The sequence below is a fragment of the Benincasa hispida genome, chromosome 9 (genome assembly GCF_009727055.1).
Source record: "Benincasa hispida cultivar B227 chromosome 9, ASM972705v1, whole genome shotgun sequence".
NCBI lineage: Eukaryota > Viridiplantae > Streptophyta > Magnoliopsida > Cucurbitales > Cucurbitaceae > Benincasa > Benincasa hispida.
The window spans coordinates 85,636,460-85,661,579 of record NC_052357.1 but is presented as its reverse complement, the minus strand read 5'-3'; the positions used below and the strand labels follow the sequence as shown (position 1 = coordinate 85,661,579).

At 40.3% G+C, this 25,120-nt stretch overlaps 3 protein-coding genes across 6 annotated transcripts in view; 1 reads left to right on the top strand and 2 right to left on the bottom strand.

The window, feature by feature from the left end:
- Positions 1 to 18,418, bottom strand: part of LOC120085591 — a 25,806-nt gene extending 7,388 nt beyond the window's left edge. The window contains exons 1-5 of one of the 4 annotated variants that reach the window (XM_039041646.1): positions 17,448 to 18,416; positions 15,725 to 16,870; positions 14,392 to 15,549; positions 14,241 to 14,282; positions 13,524 to 13,600 (exon numbers count right to left, since the gene is read on the bottom strand). In XM_039041646.1, coding sequence (XP_038897574.1) covers positions 13,524 to 13,600; positions 14,241 to 14,282; positions 14,392 to 15,549; positions 15,725 to 16,870; positions 17,448 to 18,197 — 3,173 coding nt within the window. In that variant the 5' untranslated portion in view covers positions 18,198 to 18,416. Of the gene's footprint in view, positions 1 to 13,523; positions 13,601 to 14,240; positions 14,283 to 14,391; positions 15,550 to 15,724; positions 16,871 to 17,447 lie in introns of all 4 variants that reach the window. The other 3 variants (XM_039041649.1, XM_039041648.1, XM_039041647.1) reach the window with 3 other exon arrangements.
- Positions 18,419 to 19,223: 805 nt separating this feature from the next.
- LOC120086138 (26S proteasome non-ATPase regulatory subunit 14 homolog) lies at positions 19,224 to 22,498 on the top strand. The gene is made up of 6 exons (XM_039042603.1): positions 19,224 to 19,435; positions 19,693 to 19,870; positions 20,955 to 21,036; positions 21,267 to 21,443; positions 21,515 to 21,682; positions 22,092 to 22,498. Exons 1-6 carry the CDS (start codon positions 19,303 to 19,305, stop codon positions 22,281 to 22,283), a joined length of 930 nt encoding a protein of 309 aa, XP_038898531.1. The 5' UTR covers positions 19,224 to 19,302; the 3' UTR covers positions 22,284 to 22,498.
- A 31-nt stretch (positions 22,499 to 22,529) lies between these two features.
- Positions 22,530 to 24,824, bottom strand: LOC120086137 (probable carboxylesterase 2). The gene is made up of 2 exons (XM_039042602.1): positions 24,222 to 24,824; positions 22,530 to 23,042 (listed from the first exon to the last, which is right to left on the bottom strand). Exons 1-2 carry the CDS (start codon positions 24,708 to 24,710, stop codon positions 22,551 to 22,553), a joined length of 981 nt encoding a protein of 326 aa, XP_038898530.1. The 5' UTR covers positions 24,711 to 24,824; the 3' UTR covers positions 22,530 to 22,550.
- Between the last annotated feature and the right edge of the window lie 296 nt (positions 24,825 to 25,120).

Here is a 25,120-nt window from a genome sequence, read left to right as displayed (position 1 = left end):
TCCATCAGGTGCTTTCTTCTAATAAAGTGTTCGGAAAGGTTTGAAGAGGCAAGAGGGTGGCGGGCTCTATTTAGCCGTTTCTGGTTTGTTTTGCTAGATTAAGGGCTGGTTTAATGTTCAGGGGAGGAAGAGGAGGCTTGGGGAAGCAGAGGACAGAGGGAAAAGATTGCTCTGTTAGGACAGGGGAGAGCAGGGTAAGGAGGGGACGACTGTTTTGAGGGTAGAGAAGGCAGGGAGGTCGAGTGATCTGGAAAAACAGGGGAGAGGAAAATGAGATAGAGAGCAGAGGAAGAGGAAAGCTGATGAGGAGCTTGGGTTTCGGGCTTGGCTAGAACATGCCAAACGAGGAAGAGACTGAGGGAAGGGCCACAACCCCCCCACCCCGCCAGCACCCCCCCACATCACCCCCCACATTGCAAGGGGAACACAAAATCTTGCTTTCTTTTTGGCATTGTTGTGTCTTTTCAAGCTTCTTCTCTTCATCTTAATGGCAGCAGATGATATTAATACTTATCTGTTGAAACACGAGGAGTCTTTATCTGAAACAAACAATAAAAACAGGGGGACTCTTTCCGGTTTCCCTTTAATAATGCCAAGATGATCTTTTTGAATAACTTGCGGTTGCAAGGGGGGCTTCTCGGCTTCCTTGAATTAAAAAGCCTCAAAGGTGCGGCTGTGAGTAAGACAACTTCCAGTATTTAAATGATTTGCTTCGTCAGGCCTGCATTAACAAAAGCAAGATCGGCTTTTCGACTTCCTCTTATTTTTCCCAGTATTGATGATGAAGTCTGTGACTGGACTTCGTGAGAATTTAGGCTTAGATTATTTGACAATAGGAAAGACCAACTGGAAAACAAACATCAAATGGATGAGGCTCTTCATCCTTTTAGAGCATCTTGTAACTGAACTAGGTCTATTGGGTTGGAAGGAAGTCTTTAAGCAAGACTTTATGGGTAGTTTTGAAGGGCTGATTATAGCAAGCAAATATCACAAAGTTTAAGTAAAAACTTCCACGGAATATCATCCTTTAACTTTGCTTTTCTAAACAGTTTGATTGAGATTAAGAGTTCTGAAGCAATAGCAATTAATCCACCAAAATAAGCCCCAATTGCTTCAAAAGTTTTGCCTACACCCAATTAATCTATGGAAGGTTTTTGATTGTGATCCAATCCCCCATAACCTCCTGCCATTACACGAGGCCCTTTCCATGATGATGAATTCCATTTTTCCAGATTGAAAGATGAAAAGGGGCCGAGAACTTAGTCCATTTACCTTGAATTGGCACTTTCGTGAGGTTTTCCTTGGCTTAGTTTGAGAGGCTTTGTCTGCAAACAGAGGATTGATTGATGACATTGGTGCCTAGACCACTTGCTTAGTTCTTACGCAATTTCCTTCCACCCATTTGATGCCATAAGTCTTGAGATAATCTAGAAGGTTACTTAAAATTTTTTGGGCAAGACATCATCATTCTTCTTTTAACCAGACAGCATAGGTTGCTCTGTTTCTTCACACATGGGAGGTAGGGAGGGATTGCGAGGCGCAGAGTTTCAACAGGGAGGTGGAGGTAAGGCCGGTACGATCGACTGGACTAAGCTTAGTAAGGGAGGAGATGAAGAAGAACTATACCTGGAGAACAGCGGGCATTTTCTAAGTATTGGATGTAGCTATCGATCATCTCCTTAAAGTCATGCCAGCCTGCTTTTTCTGTTGCTGCAACGTGATGTGGATGTTTCCTTCTTCCTCCTGTGATATCGCCATACAAACATATCAACAAACCAACTCTCCTTTGCACGAAATTTTGGGCAAAGCCTCTGATAGCTTTGATCAACTCTTTCTTTTAGAAGGAAAAACTCAAAGTGGAAACCATACAGTAATCTGCAAAACTCTCAAGAAGCCAATTAGCTGAAGTTAAGAGAGAAGAATGGACGTCCTATTTTTTATGTCTTTTTTAAAAGGAAGTTCGTCCTTCTTTGCTCCATATGGAAGGCGTGGTCAAGCGATAATAAGAGAACGAAGTCATGTTTGGGAAACAGGGCAGAAAAGAGTGAGGGGGGAATGATAAGAAGCCGGGAAGAAGGTTAGGGAGAGGGGTGAGGGAAGGCGGTCAGAAGGGAGGGAAGTTTAGGGAGGCAATGGTGGTAGCTAACCCTTGGTGCCTGGTCAGAAGGGGCGTGGGGGAAGGAAGAAAAGAAGGAGAGACGTGTGAGAACATTTTTTTTCCTTCCTCAAGTCAAAAAAAAAAAAAAAAGTTTGTTCCTTATGTTTCCTTGGTTTATCGCCGAGCGATCCGACCCTATTAATAATGAATAAAATAGGACCATGCATAGTGGATTAGATCGCGACAATATTACCTTGCCTTAACGGAGTGACCAAGTGTTATGAGCAACGGAAGCGTTACCAAAAGAAAAAGAGGTTAATATAATGAGAAGCGATAGCGCAATATTAAGCAATGAAATAGAAAAAGTGGACCTAAGGAAAATTTGTTAGTTATGGAAAATTGGGGTGCCCCTATCGAAGTGAGGTAACTTCAAATCATTCTGCTTGTTAATATCTCTAGTTTAGATTTAGCCCCGGAGAGATAAGGAGCTTTCGAATTCTCCCTCTGCTGTGATAAAATATAAATTGCCCATAAAGGCTAAGTCTATATTGTTGGGAAATAGGTTTTTACCTAGGAGCGTGTTATGAATGTAAATTGTGTAAGACCCCTATGGTTCCCTTACTGTTTATCTTTATAATAGTAGGTCTCTGTGTACTTTCAGAGAATAATAATCAATTCCTTCCTAAAACAAATAAGATAAAAGACATTATATCTGTTTTTCTCCTTGCCATCTAGAGTTTCCATGTAATCCTATTGTTTTTCTCTTCCTTTCGTTGCTGAACGGGATGTGGATGTTCCTTCTTCCTCCTGTGATTGGCCATACAACATATTCAACAAACCAACTCTCCTTTGCACGAAATTTGACAAGCCTCATGAAGTTGGTTGTGGGCACTGATAGATCGGAGGGGGCCAAAGGTTGGTGGTTTGGAGGAAGAAGGAGAAAGAAGGAGAGAGGGGAGAACATTTTTCCTTTCAAGTCAAAAAAAAAAAAAAAATTGTATGAGCGATAGACCTCATAATAATGAATAAATAGACCATGCATAGTGATAGACCTCAAATGCCTCGAGTGACAAGTGTATGAGCAACGGAAGCGTACCAAAGAGAGGATAAATAATGAGAAGGATAGGAATAATTAAGCAATGAAATAGGAAGTGGACCCTAGGAATATTGTTAGTTATGGAGGGGCCCATGGGTGGGGCATTCAAATCATTTTGCTTGTTAATATCTCTAGTGAGATTTAGGGAGAGATAAGGAAGCTTTCGAATTCTCCCTCTGCTGTTGATAAATAAAATTGATTAAGGCTAAGGTCTATTGTTGGAAATAGGGTTTTTAACCTAGGAGCGTTTATGTAATTGTGTAAGACCCCTAGGGTTCCCTACTGTCTATTTATATAGTGAGTCCTTGTGTATTTAGAGTATCAATTTTAAAACAAATAAGAAAAGACATTATATCGTGGTTTTTCTCCTTGCACTAGGGTTTCCACGTAATCCTATTGTTTTTCTCTCCCTTATTCTCTTTTTAACATGGTACAGAGCACGGTGACGAAAACCTAGCTGTTATGGAAGAGAATCAACCTCAATCCTCCTCTGTTGATGGATCTTCAAGTTTTGACATGAGAACAGAAATTCGAGCAGCGGTAAAGGAATGTTTTCAGGATGCCCTACCGGAATTAATATCTGCCGTTCAGGTACAATCCTTGGAAAATCGCCCTCAGCCAACCGGGTATCACCATTCCGAAATCAGTTAGAATCCGATTGGAGCTGGAGCCGGCCGCGAGGAACCATTGCAGACCAGCCAGACCCAGTATGTTGATTTTAGTTCCGACCCACGCCTGACCCGACCCGAAAGCTCAACCCTTAATTTCGATCCGCGATTCGACCCACGCCTGACCCAACCCGAAAACTCATTTGTCCAGTTTTTTTGCGCCAACTGATCCACTTTCAGCCCATCCAGCCCGACCCGGTGATCCTGTTTCCTTCAACAGATGACCCGATGGTTTTTTCACATCCAACAGACGAGGTCTCGAGCAACCAGCACCTGTTCCAATCAATTGTGGTTCAGCTTGTTACCCAGACGATGTGAGACAACGGTTGGCTTACCTGCAACAGCAGATTTCTGATTTGGATGCGATGTTCAGTGCAAATCCTCAACCGATTTATTCAGAAAATCCGGTAAACTCATTACCTATAGTGCCTAACGTTTCTTTCTTATCTGGTTCGGTGGGTAATACTGCAGGATTTATCGTCCGAGAAAAATTAAATGGCCAGAACTATTTTTCTTGGTCTCAATCGATTCGGATGGCCTTGGAAGGGCGTCACAAGTTTGGATATTTGACAGGGGAAATTCCAAAGCCGGCCCCAGGTGATCCACAAGAACGAATTTGGAAAGGAGAAGATTCGTTGCTATGGTCTGTCTTGGTGAACAGTATGGAACCCCAGATAAGAAGACCGCTATTATATGCTGCCACAGCCAAGGATATCTGGGAGGCGGCGCAAGATCTATATTCTAAACGACAAAATGCCTCTTGGTTATATACACTCCATAAACAGGTTCATGAATCCAAACAAGGGTCTATGGATGTTACCTCTTATTTTAACAAACTGTTGATGCTGTGGTAGGAAATGGACTTGTGTAGAGAAATTGTCTGGAATTGTCCACAGGATGGGGCCCAATATTTGAAGATTGAGGAAGCAGATCGTGTTTATGTGTTTTTCGCTGGATTAAATCCAAAGTTTGATGGGGTTCGTAGTCGGATCTTAGGCCAGCACCCGATTCCTTCACTTCGAGAGGTCTATTCTGAAATACGACTGGAAGAAGATCGGTCGTGTGCCATGAATAATACCACCACAACTACTGATGCAGCCGCTTTCGTTGTCAAGCCATCCAGTACTGATGGTGATAAGAAACCTCCTCCCATTTGTGAACATTATAAAAAGCTTTGGCATACGAAGGATCAATGTTGGAAATTACACGGGAAGCCCCCAAATAGCAGGCGACGACAGTCTCATGAAAAATCCAATACTAGTCGTGCCCTAGCAAGTGATTCAGTAGATGACCAAACTCAGAAGAAATCTCCTCGTGACGGTAAACACAGCTTAAGTACAGTTGGGGTGAGTGCAATTGCACAGTCAGGTAATTTTCCTTCTTTCAGCCTAATTAGTGTGAATGGTAAGAAACCATGGATTGTGGATTCAGGAGCTACTGATCATCTTACGAGTTCCTCAGAGTTATTTATGTCATATAATCCGAGTGCTGGTAATGAGAGAATTCGAATTGCAGACGGATCTTTTGCCCCTGTTGCTGGAAAGGGCCATATCTCTCCGTTTCATGGTTTAATTCTACGTGATACCTTACATGTGCCTAAAATATCATATAATCTGTTATCTGTCAGTAAACTAACAAGAGATTTGAGGTGTAAGGTGATTTTCTCACCTGATTCAGTTTTATTTCAGGATCTGAAATTGGGGATGACGATTGGCACTGCCCGGCACGATAGGGGACTCTACTTCCTTTCTGACGAGGCTTCCTCTAGGAATGGTCACCAATCGGGGTTTATGTCTTTAAATTTCTCTATTACTGAAAATGATGTTATGTTATGGCATTTTCGCTTAGGACATCCGAATTTTCAATATATGAAATATTTATTTCCTCATTTATTTTGTAATGCTAGTACTTCTTTTAATTGTGATGTTTGTATTCGTGCCAAACAACGTCGTGTTTCTTTCCATTCTCAGCCTTATAAACCCTCGAGTCCTTTTTCTCTTGTTCATAGTGATGTATGGGGTCCCTCACCGGTTACTACTTCCACGGGAAAACGGTGGTTTGTCACATTTATAGATGATCACACCCATCTCACCTGGGTTTTCCTGCTCACTGATAAATCTGAAGTGTCCTCTGTTTTCCAACAGTTTTACATAACTGTCAAAATTCAATTTAAAACAAAGATTGGGATTTTAAGAAGTGATAATGGACGGGAATTCTTTAATGCCTCTTTTAGAGAATTTCTCGACTCTAAAGGTATTGTTCACCGGAGCTCATGTGCTTACACTCCACAACAAAATGGAGTAGCTGAGCGTAAAAATCGGCATCTGGTTGAAGTAGCCCGATCTCTTATGTTATCCACCACCCTTTCGTCATACCTCTGAGGAGATGCAGTTCTTACTGCTGCTCACCTCATTAATCGGATGACCTCTCGTATTCTTAATCTTCATACCCCTTTAGAATTGCTTAAAGAGTCTTTTCCTACTACTCAGTTGATCTCTGATGTTTCTCTTCGGGTTTTTGGTTGTGTTGCTTTTGTTCACTCCCATGGTCCAAACCGCACGAAATTTTCTCCTCGTGCTCATAAGTGTGTCTTTGTTGGATATCCACTCCATCAACGAGAATATAAGTGCTATCACCCGTCATCTCGAAAGTACTATGTCTCTATGGATGTCACCTTTCTCGAGGATCAGTCGTTCTTCCTTGTTAGTCATCTTCAGGAGGAGAACATAAATGAAGAGACTAACTGGTCCACTTATGCTATTCCTTTAGAGTCAGCGCCCATTCAAACCTTATCTAAACCTAGTCCTGATCATGATAGTCTGTTTCTTCCTACCAATCAAGTTCCTTGGAAAACGTACTACAGGAAGAATCTCAATAAGGAAGCAGTGTCACCTGTTGAACCAGAACTGCCGGTCCAGTGCAAGAGTCAGACCTGTCATCAGGTCCAGGTACGTATATTCCTAATGATGTTGATTTATGTATGGACAATGATGAAGGCAGGCATGATAAGGGGGAAGGAAGCAGTGATACTAAGAGAGTGATAGAAAGGGAAACTGTAGAGGATGAAATGATTGAAGCTATGGAGGATGAAATGGTCCGTGCTAATGATGATGTGGAAGATACCACTGAAGTTTCTGATACACAGATGGTAAATCATGGTGAGAAGCCTGAAGAGATGAAAGAACGTGATGTGTCACTTGATCTTCCTATAGCCCTGAGGAAAGGTACCCGTTCATGTACTAAATATCCTATGCATAGTTACATGACATATAGTAATCTGACATCCGAGTTTAAGGCTTTTACTACTAGCTTGGACACTGAGGTGGTTCCAGATAACATAAGTGTTACAATGAAAAAAACCAGAATGGCGGTCTGCTGTTATGGAAGAAAAAGCTCTGAAAAAGAATAAAACTTGGGAACCGGAGACTTTGCCTGAAGGGCACAAAACAGTAGGATGTAAATGGGTGTTTAATATAAAGTACAAGTCAGATGGGACAATTGATCGATACAAGGCTAGACTTGTTGCAAGAGGTTTCACCCAAACATATGGAGTGGATTATTCTGAGACGTTTTCAGCTATGAATAAAGATTGGCCCCTACACCAGCTTGATGTTAAAAATGTGTTTTTGAGCGAGGAACTTGAAGAGGAAGTCTATATGAGTCCCCCTCCCGAGTCCGAGATTCAATTTAAAAATAAAGTGCGTAGATTGAGGAAATCAGTATACAGATTGAAACAATCTCCAAGAGCCTGGTTTGACAGGTTCACGACGTTTGTGAAAGCACAGGGATATGTTCAAGGATATTCCGATCACACTCTTTTTGTAAGAAGATCAACATCAGGGAAAATATCTGTTCTTATTGTCTATGTTGATGATATTGTTTTATCTGGGGATGATGATGTAGAAGTCACAAGACTAAAAACAGAGATGGCTAGAGCGTTTGAAATTAAAGACCTCGGGAAGCTAAGATACTTTCTGGGAATGGAAGTGGCTCGCTCAAAAGAGGGTATATCAGTTTCTCAACGAAAATATACACTGGACTTGCTAAAGGAAACAGGTATGACTGGGTGTAAACCTGTTGACACGCCAGTAGAATACAATGCGAAAATCGGTGATAAGAATGATGGAATTCCTGTTAATAAAGAAAGGTATCAACGGTTAGTTGGGAAGTTGATATACTTGTCTCACACAAGACCAGATATTTTTTATGCAGTAAGTATTGTGAGTCAGTTCATGCAAGCTCCTTGTGAGGATCATATGATAGCAGTTGAACGTATTCTTTGGTATCTGAAAGGAACTTCTGGTAAAGGCCTAATGTTCAGGAAAACCGATAAATGATCTGTTGAAACTTACACTGATTCTGACTGGGCAGGGTCTGTTGTTGATAGAAGATCCATGTCTGGATATTATACGTTTGTCTAGGGAAATCTAGTCACCTGGAGAAATAAAAAACAAGGAGTTGTTGCTAGAAGTAGTACTGAGGCAGAGTATCGAGCCATGAGTCTAGGGATTTGTGAAGAAATCTGGTTGAAGAAAGTTTTATCAAATCTCCAGTAAGATAATGAGCTTCCAATGAAATTATTTTTTGATAATAAAGCTGCCATCAGTATTGCAAACCCAGATCAACATGACAGAACTAAACATGTGGAGATAGACAAGACACTATATTAAGGAGAGGTTGGACAGTGGAAACATATGCATCCCTTATATTCCTTTGAGTCGACAAGTTGTTGATGTACTTACAAAAGGGTTATTGAGACAAAATTTTAATTGTGTAAGCAAGTTGGGGCTTGTTGATATCTATGCAACAACTTGAGGGGGAGTGTTGGAAATAGGGTTTTTAACCTAGGGGCATTTATGTAATTGTGTAAGACCCTTAGGGTTCCCTACTGTCTATTTATAGAGTGAGTCCCTGTGTATTTAGAGTATCAGTTTTAAAGCAAATAAGAAAAGACTTCATATCGTGATTTTTATCCCTGCACTAGGGTTTCCACGTAATCCTGTTGTTTTTCTCTTCCCTATTCTCTTTTTAACACCTATCATTTTGGAATCAAACCAATAATCTGAGCATGGTGGGAAAAATGGAAAACAGAGTAATTGCTATAGAAGAACAGTAGGCAGAAATGGAAGAGAAGATGAATTTGCACAGATGTCACTGGTCTTATCTCGATTAGAGACGATGAGTTAATAATGACCAAGGTCTGCCGTCATCGGAAAGGATGACGACGGATAAAGGGAAGCGGGTTATAGAGAAATCATTCACATGACTCGAGAACCAAGAACAGATTAAAGATACAATGGAAGGAATACACACACTTGAGAATAAGGAAGTGTCGTTGTTCGACATGAGGCGGAGGAAATTAGAGGTGTTGTTCTTCAAAGGTGAACACGAAGAAAATCCAGATGGATGGTTGCACTGCATGGAATGCTATTTTGTGGTGAATCGATTATTGGAGAAGGACAAGCTAGATGTTGCCGTGTTGTACCTGAAGGGTGAAGCCCTAGACTGGTATCAATGGGAGGATGATTGGTCTCCGATGGGAAGCTGGGCGGGCTTTAAGGAGTTGTTCTTAACACGTTTTCGGCCGGCAAGAGAAGCGGATCGTTATGTGATAGTGATGAGGCTTCAGTAGAAGACCACGATGAGGGATTACCAGAGGAAATTCAAACGCTACTCAACAGGCCTGAAAGAATTGGGTGACAAAGCCCTCGAAAGTAAGTTTGTTTGTGGACTTAAAAAGGAGATCCATAGTGAGATGCACAAGTTAAAACCCGAGGGCCTTAAGGCCAAAATGCAAATGGCCCAACTCATTGAAAAGGACCAGCTGCTTCAGCAAAGGCTGGGCAAAGGATCTGAATCAGCGAATAACCCGAGCACTAAGGGCGATCAAGTACTAATGGAGCGACATTTAGCGGGTCAAATGACCCGACTAATCGGTCGATCACATTTAGCCCTAATCGAAGTGCAACAAGCTCCTCGACGAGGATTACTCCTCGGAAAGACATGGGGGTGAAAGGTAGCAGTAACAACCCGTATCGACGGCTGACGAATGTGGAAATGAAGGAGAAAAAAGACAAGAGGCTGTGCTTCCAATGTGATGAGATGTTTAGCTTTGGACACCGTTGCAAGAAAAAGGAATAACAGTTTATATTCGTGCAAGAAAGGGAAGATTTGGCAGACGAAGGGGAAGAGCTCGATATCGTCGGTTATAAACCGTAGGACAAGCACAAAGATGATGCAAAAGAAATCGCAAACCTCTCGCTTAATTCGATGGCCGGGCTTGGTTCCCTGAAAACAATCAAGGTTCATGGGATTATCGATGGTCGTAAGGTGGTTGTTTTGATTGATGGGAGTGCCACGCAAAACTTCGTCACGACAGAGCTGGTATGAGTTGCAACTGCCGATTTCTCCATCAGAAGGTTACAATGTGGTTCTAGGTTCAGGAGGGTCAGTCCAAGCAACTGGTGTTTGTAAAGGTGTGTTTCTTACTATTTCTGATTTATCTATAATACAAAATTTCCTCCCTTTACCCTGGGGCAATGCTGACGTAATTTTGGAAATGTTATGGTTGGAGACCTTGGGGCAGATTTCTTTTGATTACTGCTTATCCACAATGGAGCTTACGATTGGGGAATGGCTGATTTGGCTGCACGATGAATGTAGTTTGGTGAAGTCCCAAATATCTCTTAAGTCAATGGTGAAAAAAATGAGGGAAGGGGATCAAGGGGTGTTGATTGAACTAAATGCGGTGGATGCAACACAACATACAGTGGATGGAAATAACGATAATATTTAAGATGAGCATTTTGACGTTCCAAAAGAGATTCAACAGATACTCTAGAGACTTTGAATTGGTTTTCTTAACACCGACAGAGCTACCACCAGCTCGGGTTCATGACCTTTCCACTGAATTAAAGCCAGGAGCTGGACCAATTAATGTGAGACTATATAGATATCCCCAGTTCCAAAAGGACGAGATCGAAAGATTGGTGAATGAAATGTTGATAGTTGGGATAATTCAACCAAGTAGGAGCGCCTACTCAAGCCCGGTTCTGTTGGTAAAAAAGAAAGATGAGAGTTGGCATTTTTGTGTTGATTATTGGACCTTGAATAATGTTATTATCCCAGATAAGTACTCTATACCCATAGTTGATGAATTGCTTGATGAATTGTTTGGCGCCGCCATTTTTTCAAAAATTGATTTGGAATCAGGGTACAATCAAATTCGAGTACAAACGGAGGATGTCCACAAAACAGAGTTTCGGACGCATGAGGGCCATTACGAATTCTTGGTGATGCCATTCGGATTGCGAAACACTCCCTCAACTTTCCAGGCGATCATGAATGACATATTGAAACTGCACCTATGTCGATTTGTGGTTTTCTTCGACGACATCCTTGTTTATAGTCGGACAATGGAAGAACATGTTGGTCACCTTTCACCTTTCAACTATTCTGGACATTCTAGTCCATAATCAATTGCTGGCAAATTATAAGAAGTGCCATTTTGGAGCAACTAGTATTGAGTACCTGGGCCATATTATTTCGGCAAACAGAGTTTCAACTGATCTGGCCAAATTAGAAGCGATGAAGGCGTGGCCCACACCCCGAAATGTTAAAGAACTACGGGGTTTCTCAATCTAACAAGTTATTATTGAAAATTTGTGGCCAACTATGGTTCAATTGTGCTGCCTCTAACTTATTAAAAAAGGGGAACTTCATGTGGAATGATGAAGCTGAGATGGCCTTCCAATAACTTAAGTCAGCTATGATGTCTGTATCAGTTTTGGGGTTGCCTAACTTTAACGAACCGTTTATCGTGGAAACAGATACTTCAAGAGTGGGCGTTGGTGCTGTTTTGATGCAAAATAAGAAACCTCTAGCCTATTTTAGCCAAGCTTTACCCCCTACTCACTATTTCAAGGCCGTTTACGAATGCGAACTGACGGCTATTGTGTTTGCAATTCAAAAATGGCATCGATACTTGTTGGGTCGACACTTCATTGTTCGCACGAATCAAAAAAGTCTTAAATTCTTATTGGAACAACGAGTGATTGAGGGGGAGTATCAACGTTGGATCGTTAAGTTGCTGGGATATGATTTCAGTATTGAATATAAATGGAGAACTGAGAATTCGGCTGCAGATGCGCTCTCTCGTTTGCCTACGGTATGCGAGCTTGGACTACTAAGTATAGTGAATGGGTTAAATACCTCTATCTTCGTTGATTAGGTATGTAATGACAGTGAATTACATGCTATTTGCCAAGCACGGTTGAATGGGCAGCAAGCTCCTTTGGGGTATAGTCTTCGGGGGGAACTACTCTACTACCAAGGTCATATTTCCTTACCGGCCACATCTCCCACAATTCCCTTAGTGTTACGCGAATTCCATAACAACCCTATTGGGGGACATCAAGGGGCCCTTAACACTTATCGATGATTAGCCAAGGAAGTCTATTGGAGAGGGATGAAGCAGAGCATAGGAAAGTTTGTGGCAGAATGCGAAGTGTGCCAACAGGCAAAATATTTGACATTGTCTCCTGCGGACCTCCTACATGCCTTACCCATTCCTGATCGGGTGTGGTCAGATATTTCTATGGATTTTATCGAAGGGTTACCCAAGTCCGAAGGGTATGATACCATTATGGTTGTTGATCATCTGTCCAAATATGCCCATTTTATCACTCTTAAGCATCCTTTTTCTGCTCATTCCGTGGCTGGGATATTTGTGAAGGAAATCGTTCGCTTACATGGATATCCTTGTAGTATTGTATCTGATCGTGACAAAATCTTTACCAGCTTGTTTAGGGAGGAGCTCTTTCGTATGTTAGGGACTCAATTGTGTCGCAGTATAGCCTACCATCCGTAGACGGATGGGCCGACGGAGGTGGTAAATAGGGGTATAGAAACGTATCTTCGCTGTTTCACAATGGGCACTCCTAAATAGTGGGCAAAATGGGTTCCATGGGCTGAATTTAGCTATAACACTTCTTTCCATACATCTGCCCAAGTCCTCCCCCCAGTGTTGGCTCATGTGAATGGCACTAGCATGGTAAGTGAGGTTGATATGCAATTGAGAGACCGTGATACCATGTTGTTAAAACTAAAGGCCTCATTGCTCAAGGCCCAACAACGTATATTCAAGACGGCAAATGAGAACCAACGGGATGTTGAATTCAATATAGGCGATTGGGTATACCTTAAGCTAAAGCCTTAAAGCTTACAGGCAGTCATCGTTGGCAAAACACAGCCACCCCAAGTTAGCGCCTAGGTTCGTAGGGCCGTTTCAGGTTACCGACCCAATTGGCAAAATGGCTTATCAAATTGCCTTAAATTTGACAATTAAGGGTCAATACATCAAGCATCTCAACCTTTGACAAACAATAACAGCAAAAGAATATCTTTAATGTGATGAACAAAAAATATCACCAAGATCAAGAAGGCAGCATTTAAGCAGGGAAAGGAATCCATCTCAAAGAACAGGAGGAAGTATGATAAAAGAAACGCCTACCTCGCCAATCTAAGAGGTGACCAAAATGTAGAAATCTAAGCGGAAAACAATATCTTTCAAGGTGAGAGATTTCACATCAGAACAAACAGAAAACCAAGCTAGCCTCAGGTTTGTTATTCTTAAATTTAAAAGTGCCATTTTTGTACAAACCTGTGAGTAACAAATACAACAGGCCGTTCACCAATTCCAGCAGCAAGAAGCTTATCCAGTAGCATGGAGCTGACTTCCTTCAAGTTTTAAAAAGTAAAAGTTGATGACCAATCATTCAGCAAAGACAACAATATCAAACACTCTCAGACCAAGGCCAACAAAAAAGAATAAAGACACTAGAATTCTCATTTAAGTGCGAGAAAAATAAAAAAATCGAAACAATCAACATTGTAGTCAAACTATTGACATCACAACTGCAACAGAAAAACTACGGAATTACTATTAGTTTGCACAGCTACTAATGAATTAGAAATCAAGTTATCTTCCATCAAAATATCAACCAAACTGAGATTTGTGGTAGCATACTGCAATCCATTGGACTGCTAAAGCTCCATAAAGAAAAGAGTACAAGCTAAAATCCCTAATGAACAACATCAAGAATAGCACAGTGCAGAATGGCTTGCATATTCTCAAAATGAACTTGGCTTTATAATGAAAAACATATGAGGACATGATGAGGATGCTAAGGGGGTTTCAACCTAGTTGAGATGTCCGGTGCATCACCTCATCCTCAAGAGCAAAGCTCACTCATTGTATCTCTATATTGTACTTTTAGGATTAGTTTCATTTCATTAATTCAATGAAGAGGCTGATTTCCATAAAAAACATATGAACTTCAAAGAACTGCCACATGACAAGTTAATTTAGCAAACAAACCTGAAGAGGAAGGCTAGCCCCAGACCACTGGGTGAGATTTGTCTGCACAAGATTTATAAAAGCATATCTTTTAGACATATATATAATTTTCAAGTTTGGAACTGAAGTTTCTGATTTTACAATAAATGGAACTTAAAAGTTCTGAAAAGACCTTGTATTTAAGGGTAAACATACGAGCCCTTGGGAAGTCAGATGAAAGCCATTCACCTGGCCAAAACGTCCCTAGTTTCCCTGCCTCCTGATCAATCTTCTCTACCAGTCCAGATTTTGTTGAGGATTTGTCCTCAGATATGCGCCATGACTTATAAGGTCCACCTCGGAGGCCATGAATAAAAACAACATCAACCAAAGGAGAGTCTGGCCTAGAATCATTCTGAGACATATGAGATGAAGAGGTGTTGTTATCATTTCCATGCCGTGCCACAGCTACACCATCAATATCAATGAAATTAGCCTGCGAAAGAGAAGATTCATCCTTTTGAACAGTGTCCTGCTTCTTTTCTTCATGAACCTTCCAGTGAGGCAGTTCGGGATTTATTAAAAAAACCATATCATCATAATGGGGGCAATTCTTTTTCCTGTTTGTAGACTCAGCAGACTCAGAATTAGAGAAAGAACCATTTACAGAAGCTCTACGGTTAACACAAAATATATTTAACAGTGTGGCTCTAGCATAACTTTGCAATTTAGCATCATGGCAACCGGGAATGGCCCCATTGGCACAGTCCTCAAGCCATGTACAAAATTCTTCATCAGAGAGAATCTCCTTTTGAACTTTCTCTAGAAGAGAAAGGATGGTTAAAAGCCGTGCAGCATGTCTACGGATGTGAGCTGTGGGGGGTACTCGGACACTAGACGAGTCATTCTTCTTCTCGGAAAGTGATGGTTCCCCGGAGGCATTTGAAACACGTTCTTGAGTCTCAAGAGCTCTAGATGCATCATATGCTTCCATGGCTGCCAGCTTCTCATAATCATCACATAACAAAAGGCGTCTCAGCAAAAAGAGAACGCCGAAATCAGCTATTCTGCTCTGACATGAAGAATCATCTGCACAAACTTCGGTCAGGGCTTTAATCCCCTTTAACGTTGCCATTGCAGAATCTGCTGCATCAAACTTTGGACTATTCTCTTTTTTTATATTCTTTAACAGTGCAACAAAAGGTTCACGTGAAAGTAAATCTGCCAACGGAGAGATATCTAATGAGTCAGTAGTTGCACCAAACTGATGTACCGCCAGGTTAACAACTGCACTTGCTAGCTGACTAGCAACTTGACTGGCAAAAACAATGTTTGACTGCTCAATCTTAGTCTGCAAAAATCCGTCGGGAGAATTTCAGTAAAATAAAACTGACAAAATATCCTCCTTTATAAGTGCACTACAGTGTGACATGAATGTATGTGTGTGCTCTACACATGTAAAAATCATTGTGATGTTAGTGAACAGAATGAGTAATTAAGTGTAGAAAATAAAGATATTTGCAAACCTTCACTTTGTCGTTTTTAAGCTGAGTAACTCCATTCACTGCAGACTTTTTAGTAGAACGTAGTATTTCAGTCAGCAGTATGGCCAACCATCCTTGAGAAATAGGTATGGAGCTTGGTCCGTAGTCTTCAAGAATGCAAGATAAAATTTTAGTCGCAGAAGACCTCAAAGATTCAGAGGAATATTTGCCAAAGACCCATTGAAGTAGTATAGCAGACCATCTCTGACTCTCTTCAGCTGATAGATGCATCCATCCAGTGCTGAGTAACTCTAATGCCTTTGCTAATGCCTCTTGAACTTCTCCATGTTTTTGGGTCCGTATAGCAGCGTCTCTCATTAGATGCAGACCCCTTTCCATTATCTTCTTTTGTGCCCCAGGGAACCGTTCAACGGAAGCCAAAAATGCAGACAAAGCAGCCTGAGCCAAAGGGATGTCATCATTTTTACTTGCATGAGAAACAGTAGAAAGAAGGCTTGAGCTCCAATCAGAAACAGAATCATTCAAGGGAAGATTACGGTCCTCTAGTAAAAGCCTAGCTACCAAACTTCCATGCCATTTCACTGACCTTTCAGGTGCCATTAAAGCAGTCATGACAGCATGTCCATCTTGATCTAGTTCATGGATGTGCAATCTGTTCAGTTCTGATGCCATTGACCAATTTGCCAACGCCCATGCTGCAAAAGGTACAGCAACATGCTCACAATGCAAATCATCCCACAGACCAGGAACAACAGATGAATTAGCAACGAGAGAGGTATCATGCTTCTCTGATACTGAACTTTTAGGTGTATTTTTTTCCAGTTCTACATGACCAACATTGGAATATGCCAACATCACAGACCCACTTATTCTCGAAAGCCCCAAAACAGTAGTGCCTCCAAGAATCTTAATTCCTATTCCTTTGATTCCTCTTCCACCATCTTCATCTTCGCCGCCATTTGGTTCATCAAATTCCAAACCACCTTCCTCAATCACTTGAATAGCTGCTGCAATATCTCTAGTTTCAGCATGTGCAGGCAAGGATGGCTCAAAAGCTAGATTCTCTAACCTATCACACTTGGACGTTACAATATCCATGATGGCAGCCACAAGCATGCTCCTACCTTTCAAAGAATCAGAAATATCGAATGAACTACGTCTTGGATGCTGTCCCACAAAAATGTGACAAATATCAATGGGAAAACAAGACTTAAGGGGGGAATATCAACAAAATCCTGAGAACAATATTTTACATTTCGTTTCAAGTTCAACAACAAAAAAACCAAAGAGCTGACTGCTTTGATGGCATCAAGTAAACAACATCCCAACTCAGATTCTAACATTCGATCTGACCATGCGTGTACTATTACCTTATCTACCAATTTTACTCAAAATTCGCTTTCTAGCCATTTCATGGGAATGCAATTGTTAGTCTACCTAAAAACCTTATTTTCCTTTCATCAAGAAAATTGTTTTCCAAATTTTAGACTTACTAGGCTTGTTTTAGTATGTATGACCAAAAGGGACAACAAATAAGGTATTGAAAGGATTCTCACTAACTAAAATTAAATGATGGTAGTTGACTGCATCAGAAAAGAAACTTACCGTATTTGCAACTTCGACGTAAGACTCATGGTATTTGTCTCAAGTACTACAACTTCAATGTATGCCTAATTTCTTTTTCTTTTTACCCAAGAAATGTGTTAAAACTTTATTGATCTCAAATGTATATCGTAAATTTTACCTGCTTCGTTCGCCGAGGCTGACACGAGAAGATGAACCTCAAAAGATTTGGAACAGCACGAGGCCTACCAAGGACGGAAGCCGACACATCAGGATCGGCAATCAAGTAGGCCAGCGCTCTGGCCGACTCTGCTTGAGTTCCACATCCATCCCGAGGAACTGCCACCGACTCTAGCAACCAATCCACCACAGCACCGCCTCCGGCCCCGACAATTGCCGCCCTACGGCTGGCATTGGCTGCAGCAATGTCAGCCAGCAATGCCGCGACCCGGAGTTCAAAGCCGGACCGGACCTCATGATTGGCCGACGACATCACCGACCTTAACGACTGCCAGAGAACCGAGGCGGCAACGCCGGTTTGTTTAATGTGATGAAAAATCTTCTTAAATGAATCGCTAGATCTCTGGGCCGCCCCTTCAATCCCATCATACAAGGGATTATAACTCTCCTGGGGGCGATCAGACCAACTGTCAGAGGTAAGAAGAGTAATGGAAGCGACTAAAGCAGAAACAACAGCAGCGGAGACAGTTATAATCGAACTGCGAGAAAAAGAAGCGGGGGATGCACTAGTCAACAAGCTGTTCTGTGGGCGGTGCAAAATCGGAGCCGAGGGTGAGACTGGATGCGAATTCTGGAGATTATTCGAGCCCTCGATTGATTTTTGCGAAGTAGAAGATGAAGACAACGATGAGAAACGACGAAGATTAATCAAACGATGAGAACACCGACTTTTCGCCCAAGCACGAAGCATAATTTCGTTATCCGAAACTTGAAGATATCTACTTCCCAATTCTTATTCAAACAAATTTTCTCATCTAAGAGGGAAAATTGAATAGATTATCTCCCTGTTCTTCTTCGTTGATCGTTCGTCAGACAGCGTAGTGCGAAATTGCAGGCGTTAACATATGGCGGGACAAAACGAAAATGCGCGAGTTGTACGGTAAAGGAAGTCCATAGAGAATTTTCTCACAGAAGATGCGAACCTCCCAAGCGAGAAATAATAATAATAATAATTGGGCCTATAGGGCCTAATCATGGGCTCAAATTTTCGGCCTGTGATCGGCGGGCCCGAAAGGAAAGGCCAGAGAAGAAAAAGCCTTTAGAGGGGTTTTTTTCCCGCCCTCCCTTTCTTCCTTTCTTGCATGGTTAAATATAACTAAACTATGGAACGAAATTTTAAAAATAAAATAGAAAAATAAAAATAAAATAAAATAAAAAGTCAGAAAGAACGTGAACTTTAAAGTGATGGTCAATTGTTAAGATATTATAGACCAAAAAAAAAATGAAACATAAATAAACGAGTTTAAGAAGATTTAGTTGATTGAATTCATCTATAAATCTAGATTCGACAACTTAAGTATTCGAAGCGTCACAACAACATCCAAATGTCACTCTTAAATTTTTAGATTTGCGAATAAGAAATAGTACATAAGAATATTGATCACTACACAAATGTGTGAATTTAATAAAGAAAGTCAAGTGGACTAATTTAATTAACTAGGAATTTTGAGCTGGCAATTTCAACAAATATTACACATTTTGAAATGAAAAAAAATCAAGGATTTATCTATCAATTAACATGACTATGAGTAAGTTTAGTTGACATTTGATGTTTCTTTTCCCAAAAAACAAAAAAATATCTACTTAGTTCGGATAATACTAAATCTATATATCTATTTAAAAATAATAATAAATAAAGTTTGAAGGGCAAAATAGTCATTTTGATAAGAGTTTTGCCACCTCCCGTAATCGCCATTTTTAAGAAGAGAACCAGACGAGAGAAGTCTTGTTGCAAAAGAAAGTTCAGTTGCATGCCCGGCTGCCGGATAGATCGACGCTGAGGGAAAACTTTACGAATGGAGCGGCTACAAAGAATGTTCGCCGGTGCCGGAGGTTCATTGGGGCACCCGCCACCGGACTCGCCCACTCTTGATTCGTCGGAACAGGTCTACATCTCCTCGCTCGCACTTCTGAAGATGCTTAAGCACGGTACTGTTCGAATTGAAGTGCCACTTTTCTTGTTTATTCGGCTCTTATTCTTTCGAATGTGTTCACAATATTTTACTTAATTAATGTTTAGAGGCTCTGTCGACTCTGCCCTTCTATATTATCAACGAATTTGGATGGTTTTGCTCGGTTTTAGGTATAGGATGTTGGATGTAATTCATGTTCTTGGTAATTTAGATCGTGAAGCTTTAAATAAACTTCCCGTTTATGTAAGTTTCCACTACAATTTTGCGTAATAGGGAGAGCTGGGGTTCCCATGGAAGTAATGGGTCTGATGTTGGGGGAATTTGTTGACGAGTACACCGTGCGCGTGGTCGATGTATTTGCTATGCCGCAAAGTGGTACGGGTGTTAGTGTTGAAGCTGTTGATCATGTATTCCAGACCAATATGCTTGACATGCTTAAACAAACTGGACGGTAATTTTCTTTACTTATGTAGATTGAGATTTGTAATGACTAAATTTGCTGGAGGAAACATCTTAAAGATTAAGTTGCTGAAATGGAACTTTAGATCCTGCAAACAGCTTCGCTTATTTAAATTTTATTTGTGTGTCCCGCCTGTGTTGTCTGGGAGGCCTTGTTCTGTCTAGTGCGTGTTTAATTTTTGGAATAGACCTGATTTTAGCATAAAACTTACATAGGCTTACTTAAATTTCATTGTCAACTATGTAAATGAATATTTAGAGGATCCTGGGATGGCTGAACTCTTGCCAAGAAAATCTGTTGATGTCAATTTTCAGTCGAACAGTATGCACTCTGGAGGAATTTTAGTTTTCTTTCCTACTTATATCGTTGGGCTTTCGTTTGTCCAGAGTCAGAATCAGAATCTTTTGTCATGCTGTTTCCAACACTTTGCTTCTTTTAGGAAATGACTCCCTAAATGTGGGCTCAGTTCATTTTAATTTTATTGTCATTCTTGTTTTCATGGAGCACCACTCACTATATTATCTTCTTCTATAATCATTTATTTGGTTGTGTGTATGCCCGATGTTTCATTTGAATGACTCCTCATTTTTAGGTGTCTCCCCATCACTTTTACTTTAGCTTTGGTTTTGGTTTTGGTCTGGTATATCAGTTGACATTTTCATCAAATGAACGTATGGTTAGAATTAAATAAAGTAATGAGTGTATGGATGTCAGTCCTCCCCAGATTATGCATGATATGGGCGAAAGCTCTCCTATTAAGCATGTGTACAAGAGGAGGCGTCTGAGGAGAAAATGGTGGGGAAGTTAATATCTTCTGTAATTAGTTAGTTAAGTGAGCCCATGAGATTATGTATCTAACCATGGACTAACAGAAGGGGGTGTAGTTAAGGATAAGAGTAGGCCTTGTGAGGAGATACATTTTTTTTGCTTGTCTGTGATGTGAGAGTGTTTTGGGAGATGGGGGAAGCTCCTCAGTCCTCAGTTCTTCCCTTGTTCATGTATGAAGGTTGAACTCATTATTGACATATAATCTTCTGCTGCCCTTTACCTTTGACTATCTATTTTTTGCCTTCAGCCCTGAGATGGTTGTAGGATGGTACCACTCTCATCCTGGATTTGGATGTTGGCTCTCTGGTGTCGACATCAATACTCAACAGGTTTGTGTTACTCAAACAGCCCCATCTAGCATATTGTTATCCACCTTATTGTTGAATCTTCTAGGGGTGAATGCCTTTCCTTTTTCTTGTATAAGTATTCTTATCTATCAGGGCTTTTGTTATTTTATAATAACTTTTTTACTGGGTCTTCCAGCTACGGAAAAAGTGTAATGAAGATTTGCAGTTGAGATTATAATGTGAAATATGCTTACTTTCGCCATCATTTGTAGAGTTTTGAAGCTCTCAATCAGCGAGCTGTTGCCGTAGTTGTGGATCCAATCCAAAGTGTCAAGGGAAAGGTGGTTATTGATGCCTTTCGTCTTATTAATCCCCAGACAATGATGCTCGGCCAAGAACCACGACAAACAACATCAAACCTCGGCCATCTTAATAAGCCATCTATTCAAGTGAGTATTGAACAAATACAATTAAATCATTCTAGCTTTCAATTGACTGACTCATATCATTGTTTTTTCAGGCATTAATCCACGGATTGAATCGCCATTATTACTCTATTGCAATTAACTATAGGAAAAATGAACTTGAAGAGAAGATGTTGCTTAATCTTCACAAGAAGAAATGGACTGATGGGCTAACACTTCGACGATTCGATACACACTCGAAAACTAATGAGCAGACTGTCCAGGTAAGCATGTCTTTTAAGTGTTAACCTTTTAGAGGTTGCATCTCTTCTTGCAATATTGAATAAAATGAGCTTCTAGCGTAGCCAAACAATTCAATTGCTCTCTAATCTTAATTTTGACAACGTCCAGGTAAGCATGTCTTTTAAGTGTTAACCTTCTAGAGGTTGCATCTCTTCTTGCAATATTGAATAAAATGAGCTTCTTGCGTTGCCAAACAATTCAATTGCTCTCTAATCTTAATTTTGACAACGTAAAGAGTGGTGATCTCATCTAATTAAAAAAAGGGTTGTGATCAATTATCTTGACGATTCATTTTTCATGGCTAAACTCAATAAAACTTGCACACAGCAGGGGGTATATCATTGTACATAATCTATGTTGTGATTTACGGGTCTGGTATATTTCATGCAGGAAATGCTGAACTTGGCTATCAAGTACAACAAGGCAGTACAAGAGGAAGATGAGTTGCCACCAGAGAAACTTGCAATTGCAAACGTGGGAAGGCAAGATGCTAAGAAGCACCTGGAAGAACATGTCTCCAATTTGATGTCATCAAACATCATACAGACGTTAGGTACAATGCTCGACACAGTCGTGTTTTAATCAAACTATGGTCATCAAAGAACCGTACGTCCTCTGCCAGGATTCTCCGTTGAAAGTTGCCGGGTTTGTGACTGTTGAACAAGCTAAAGTGTTTAAAGCTCTTCCATTGCTACGAACTCCTGCCTATCTTTCACTTTCATCACATTATTATTTTATTGGATCTTAAGGATGAGATATGGTTTCGTTTTTAAAGGACAGCTATTGGTTAGAATGCTTGAGATGTGAATGAAAAGATAGTGGTGTTTATAATCCGCCAAATTTGAACGTTTAATCTTCATTTAGGAAGAAAGCCAAACGTTTGATAAGGGCCTTAGCTTTCTCGGAAGTGGGATCTAACATATGAAATGCATGATCCTCACCTTCCGTCTCATAAATCTCCACCTTACCTTTCCATTCACTCTTCGCTAGATTTTCGTAGTAAAGCTTCCCTCTGTCCCTCAGGATGTCTTTCTCTGCAACGATTACCACCACCTTCTCACCGGTGAGGCCATCGATTGCCGGTGACCCATCGGAGAAGGGGTTGATGAGGAGATCGTCGTTTCCTCTGTCTGATGGGCAGACGAAGTTCCACCAACGATCCACTTCAGCTCTTTTGTGATGCTCAGTGATCTCTGATCCGATTGGCTCCTGTCCCCAGAAGTATGGTTGAATTAGAGCGATTCCCACGACTTTGATTTTGGCACCCAGATTCGAGCTTTTGGCTCGCAGGGCCATGTGGTGTGATATGTTTCCACCTGCACTGTCACCTACTAAGAACACCTGTTCAAATAATATAATTTAGCTTTTCAACTCTACGTTGCCTTGTGGTAATTTCATTATATTGTAGCAAGATTCTCTTCCATCAACCTTGGATGGCAATTGATGCCTTAGCTATGTTAGTGTGGACTGACTAGTTCCATTCTAATTAATATAATCAATCACTTCTAATTAAGCTAATTTCTAATTCATATTACAACCTACTTATTTATGGATGTTAGTTAATCAGTCAATTTAAATAGCATCCTATCGACAATAATTTACAATAGAAAATAAGATGAATATTTTTCAGCCATCAAACCTTATAATATCAAAGGGTACTCAAATAATAATAATAATATCAAAGGGAGTAAATTTAGACGGACTAAAATAGAATTAGTCCCAAAGTATAATGTCTAAATTTGTTTTTTAACTAAAAAAAATAACTTCTGCAATGACTATCTTTTGTTACCAATTGATAATGATAATCAATAATAATTTGAATGTCAAACTTTTGTAATATCATCTTCCTTACCGACATTCTTTTTTATAATATAATTTAATATTGACAATCACTTTATTAATTATACGCTAATTTCCAAGTATGTTCAACTTATACATACATTTACTAAAAGAAAAAGATCTAACAGTCCTTAAGTTGAACACTTAAAACACTGTTACAAGAAAATTAATTAAATACCTCATCGTACATTTCCTACTATTTTTTCTATATGCATAACAAGATTTTCCAAACTTGACTTTTTTTAACAATTTTTTTTTTTTATATATATATTTTGAACGTTTAACACGTTCGTAGATGTATCACTTCAACTATTATGTCAAAGTTAGTTTCTAATATATCTTTTAATCGGTTTAAAGGCATTCTTGATGAAATATTTTTATTTTTTTAGAAATATGTTTTTTATTTTGATGTATACGAGAGTTTATCAGTAATAAATTTTTATTGGTGATAAAAATCTATTTTTAACAATAATAAAATCTATCCGTAATAGACTGAGATCACCGGGAGACTACGAAACTTGGTTCAAAATTTCGTCATAATGCAAACTTTTTTAAACTGTGTTATGTCTACCGATGCTTTGGAGCTTATTAGCTATATTTACAAGTGTAATATATATATATATATATAATTTAGTAAATGTATTTACTGAAGTCATAGGGAAGGACTTTAACCAACACCACCTTCTCAAAGTCGACTAGCTCTTTAAGCCAAGGCTCATGACCGGGCTCGTCGGCGGAGGTCTGGGACTGGGCGGCAATCCACTGCAGCGCCGCCCAAGAATCATCATAAGCGGCGGGGAGAGGATGCTCCGGCGCTAATCTATAGTTCACCGAAAGGAGGACGGTTTGGGCCTCGGCGGCAAGCGGGATGAGACAGTTGTTATGGTAGATAGGTTCAGCACTGGAGGCTACGAGAAACGCGCCGCCGTGAAAGTAAACAACCAATGGAAGTTTCCGGTGAGGGTCAACGGCGGTCGGACGGTAAAGTCGAGCAGAGACGCCGGTTTCGGGGACAATAATGATGTCTTTAGAGTCAACTCCCGTCCGAGTATCGAGCCCAGGGGGAGTGATACGTGTCCCAAGAAGCCTTTCAACGACGCCGTTTCTGTAGAGTCGAAGGTAAGGAAGAAGCTCGAGATCCAGCTCTGGGTTGTTCGAATCTGCAGCCATTTCCGATTCGAAAAATTAAGATGAAAATAAAGGAAGAATATTTGAGGGAAATGGATAAGATTGTACTGATAACTGAAAGACTTTATTGGCAAAAAAAGCAAATGAAGAGATTTGATTTAAATGATTTAATTGATGAAGAAATGGATTGTACTTGTTTTTGTCTGTCAAAATCTATCATTTATTATTTCAAATGGTCACCATACACTTATAGCAATTACCAACCAACCATATTTTTGTTGCAATGCAAGTGACTACGATTTATTAATGCGACTAAAGATGTTTTGGATCAAAAGGTGGAGTTATGCAAGTTTTGAGAGTTGTTTAGTAGTGAAATCTAGAGCGTAAAGAATTAATAAATTATTAAATTGATGTTTTTAGTCACGTGACCTATAAACTTTTCGAGTCAAACA

Coding starts and splice junctions, on each gene's coding strand:
- LOC120086137 (XM_039042602.1), bottom strand. CDS start 24,710: ATGGCTGCAGATTCGAACAACCCAGAGCTGGATCTCGAGCTTCTTCCT. Junction 23,043..24,221: donor AGCTAGTCGACTTTGAGAAG/GTGGTGTTGGTT, acceptor TTATTTGAACAG/GTGTTCTTAGTAGGTGACAG.
- LOC120086138 (XM_039042603.1), top strand. CDS start 19,303: ATGGAGCGGCTACAAAGAATGTTCGCCGGTGCCGGAGGTTCATTGGGG. Junction 19,436..19,692: donor TCTGAAGATGCTTAAGCACG/GTACTGTTCGAA, acceptor TTTGCGTAATAG/GGAGAGCTGGGGTTCCCATG. Junction 21,037..21,266: donor TCGACATCAATACTCAACAG/GTTTGTGTTACT, acceptor CATCATTTGTAG/AGTTTTGAAGCTCTCAATCA.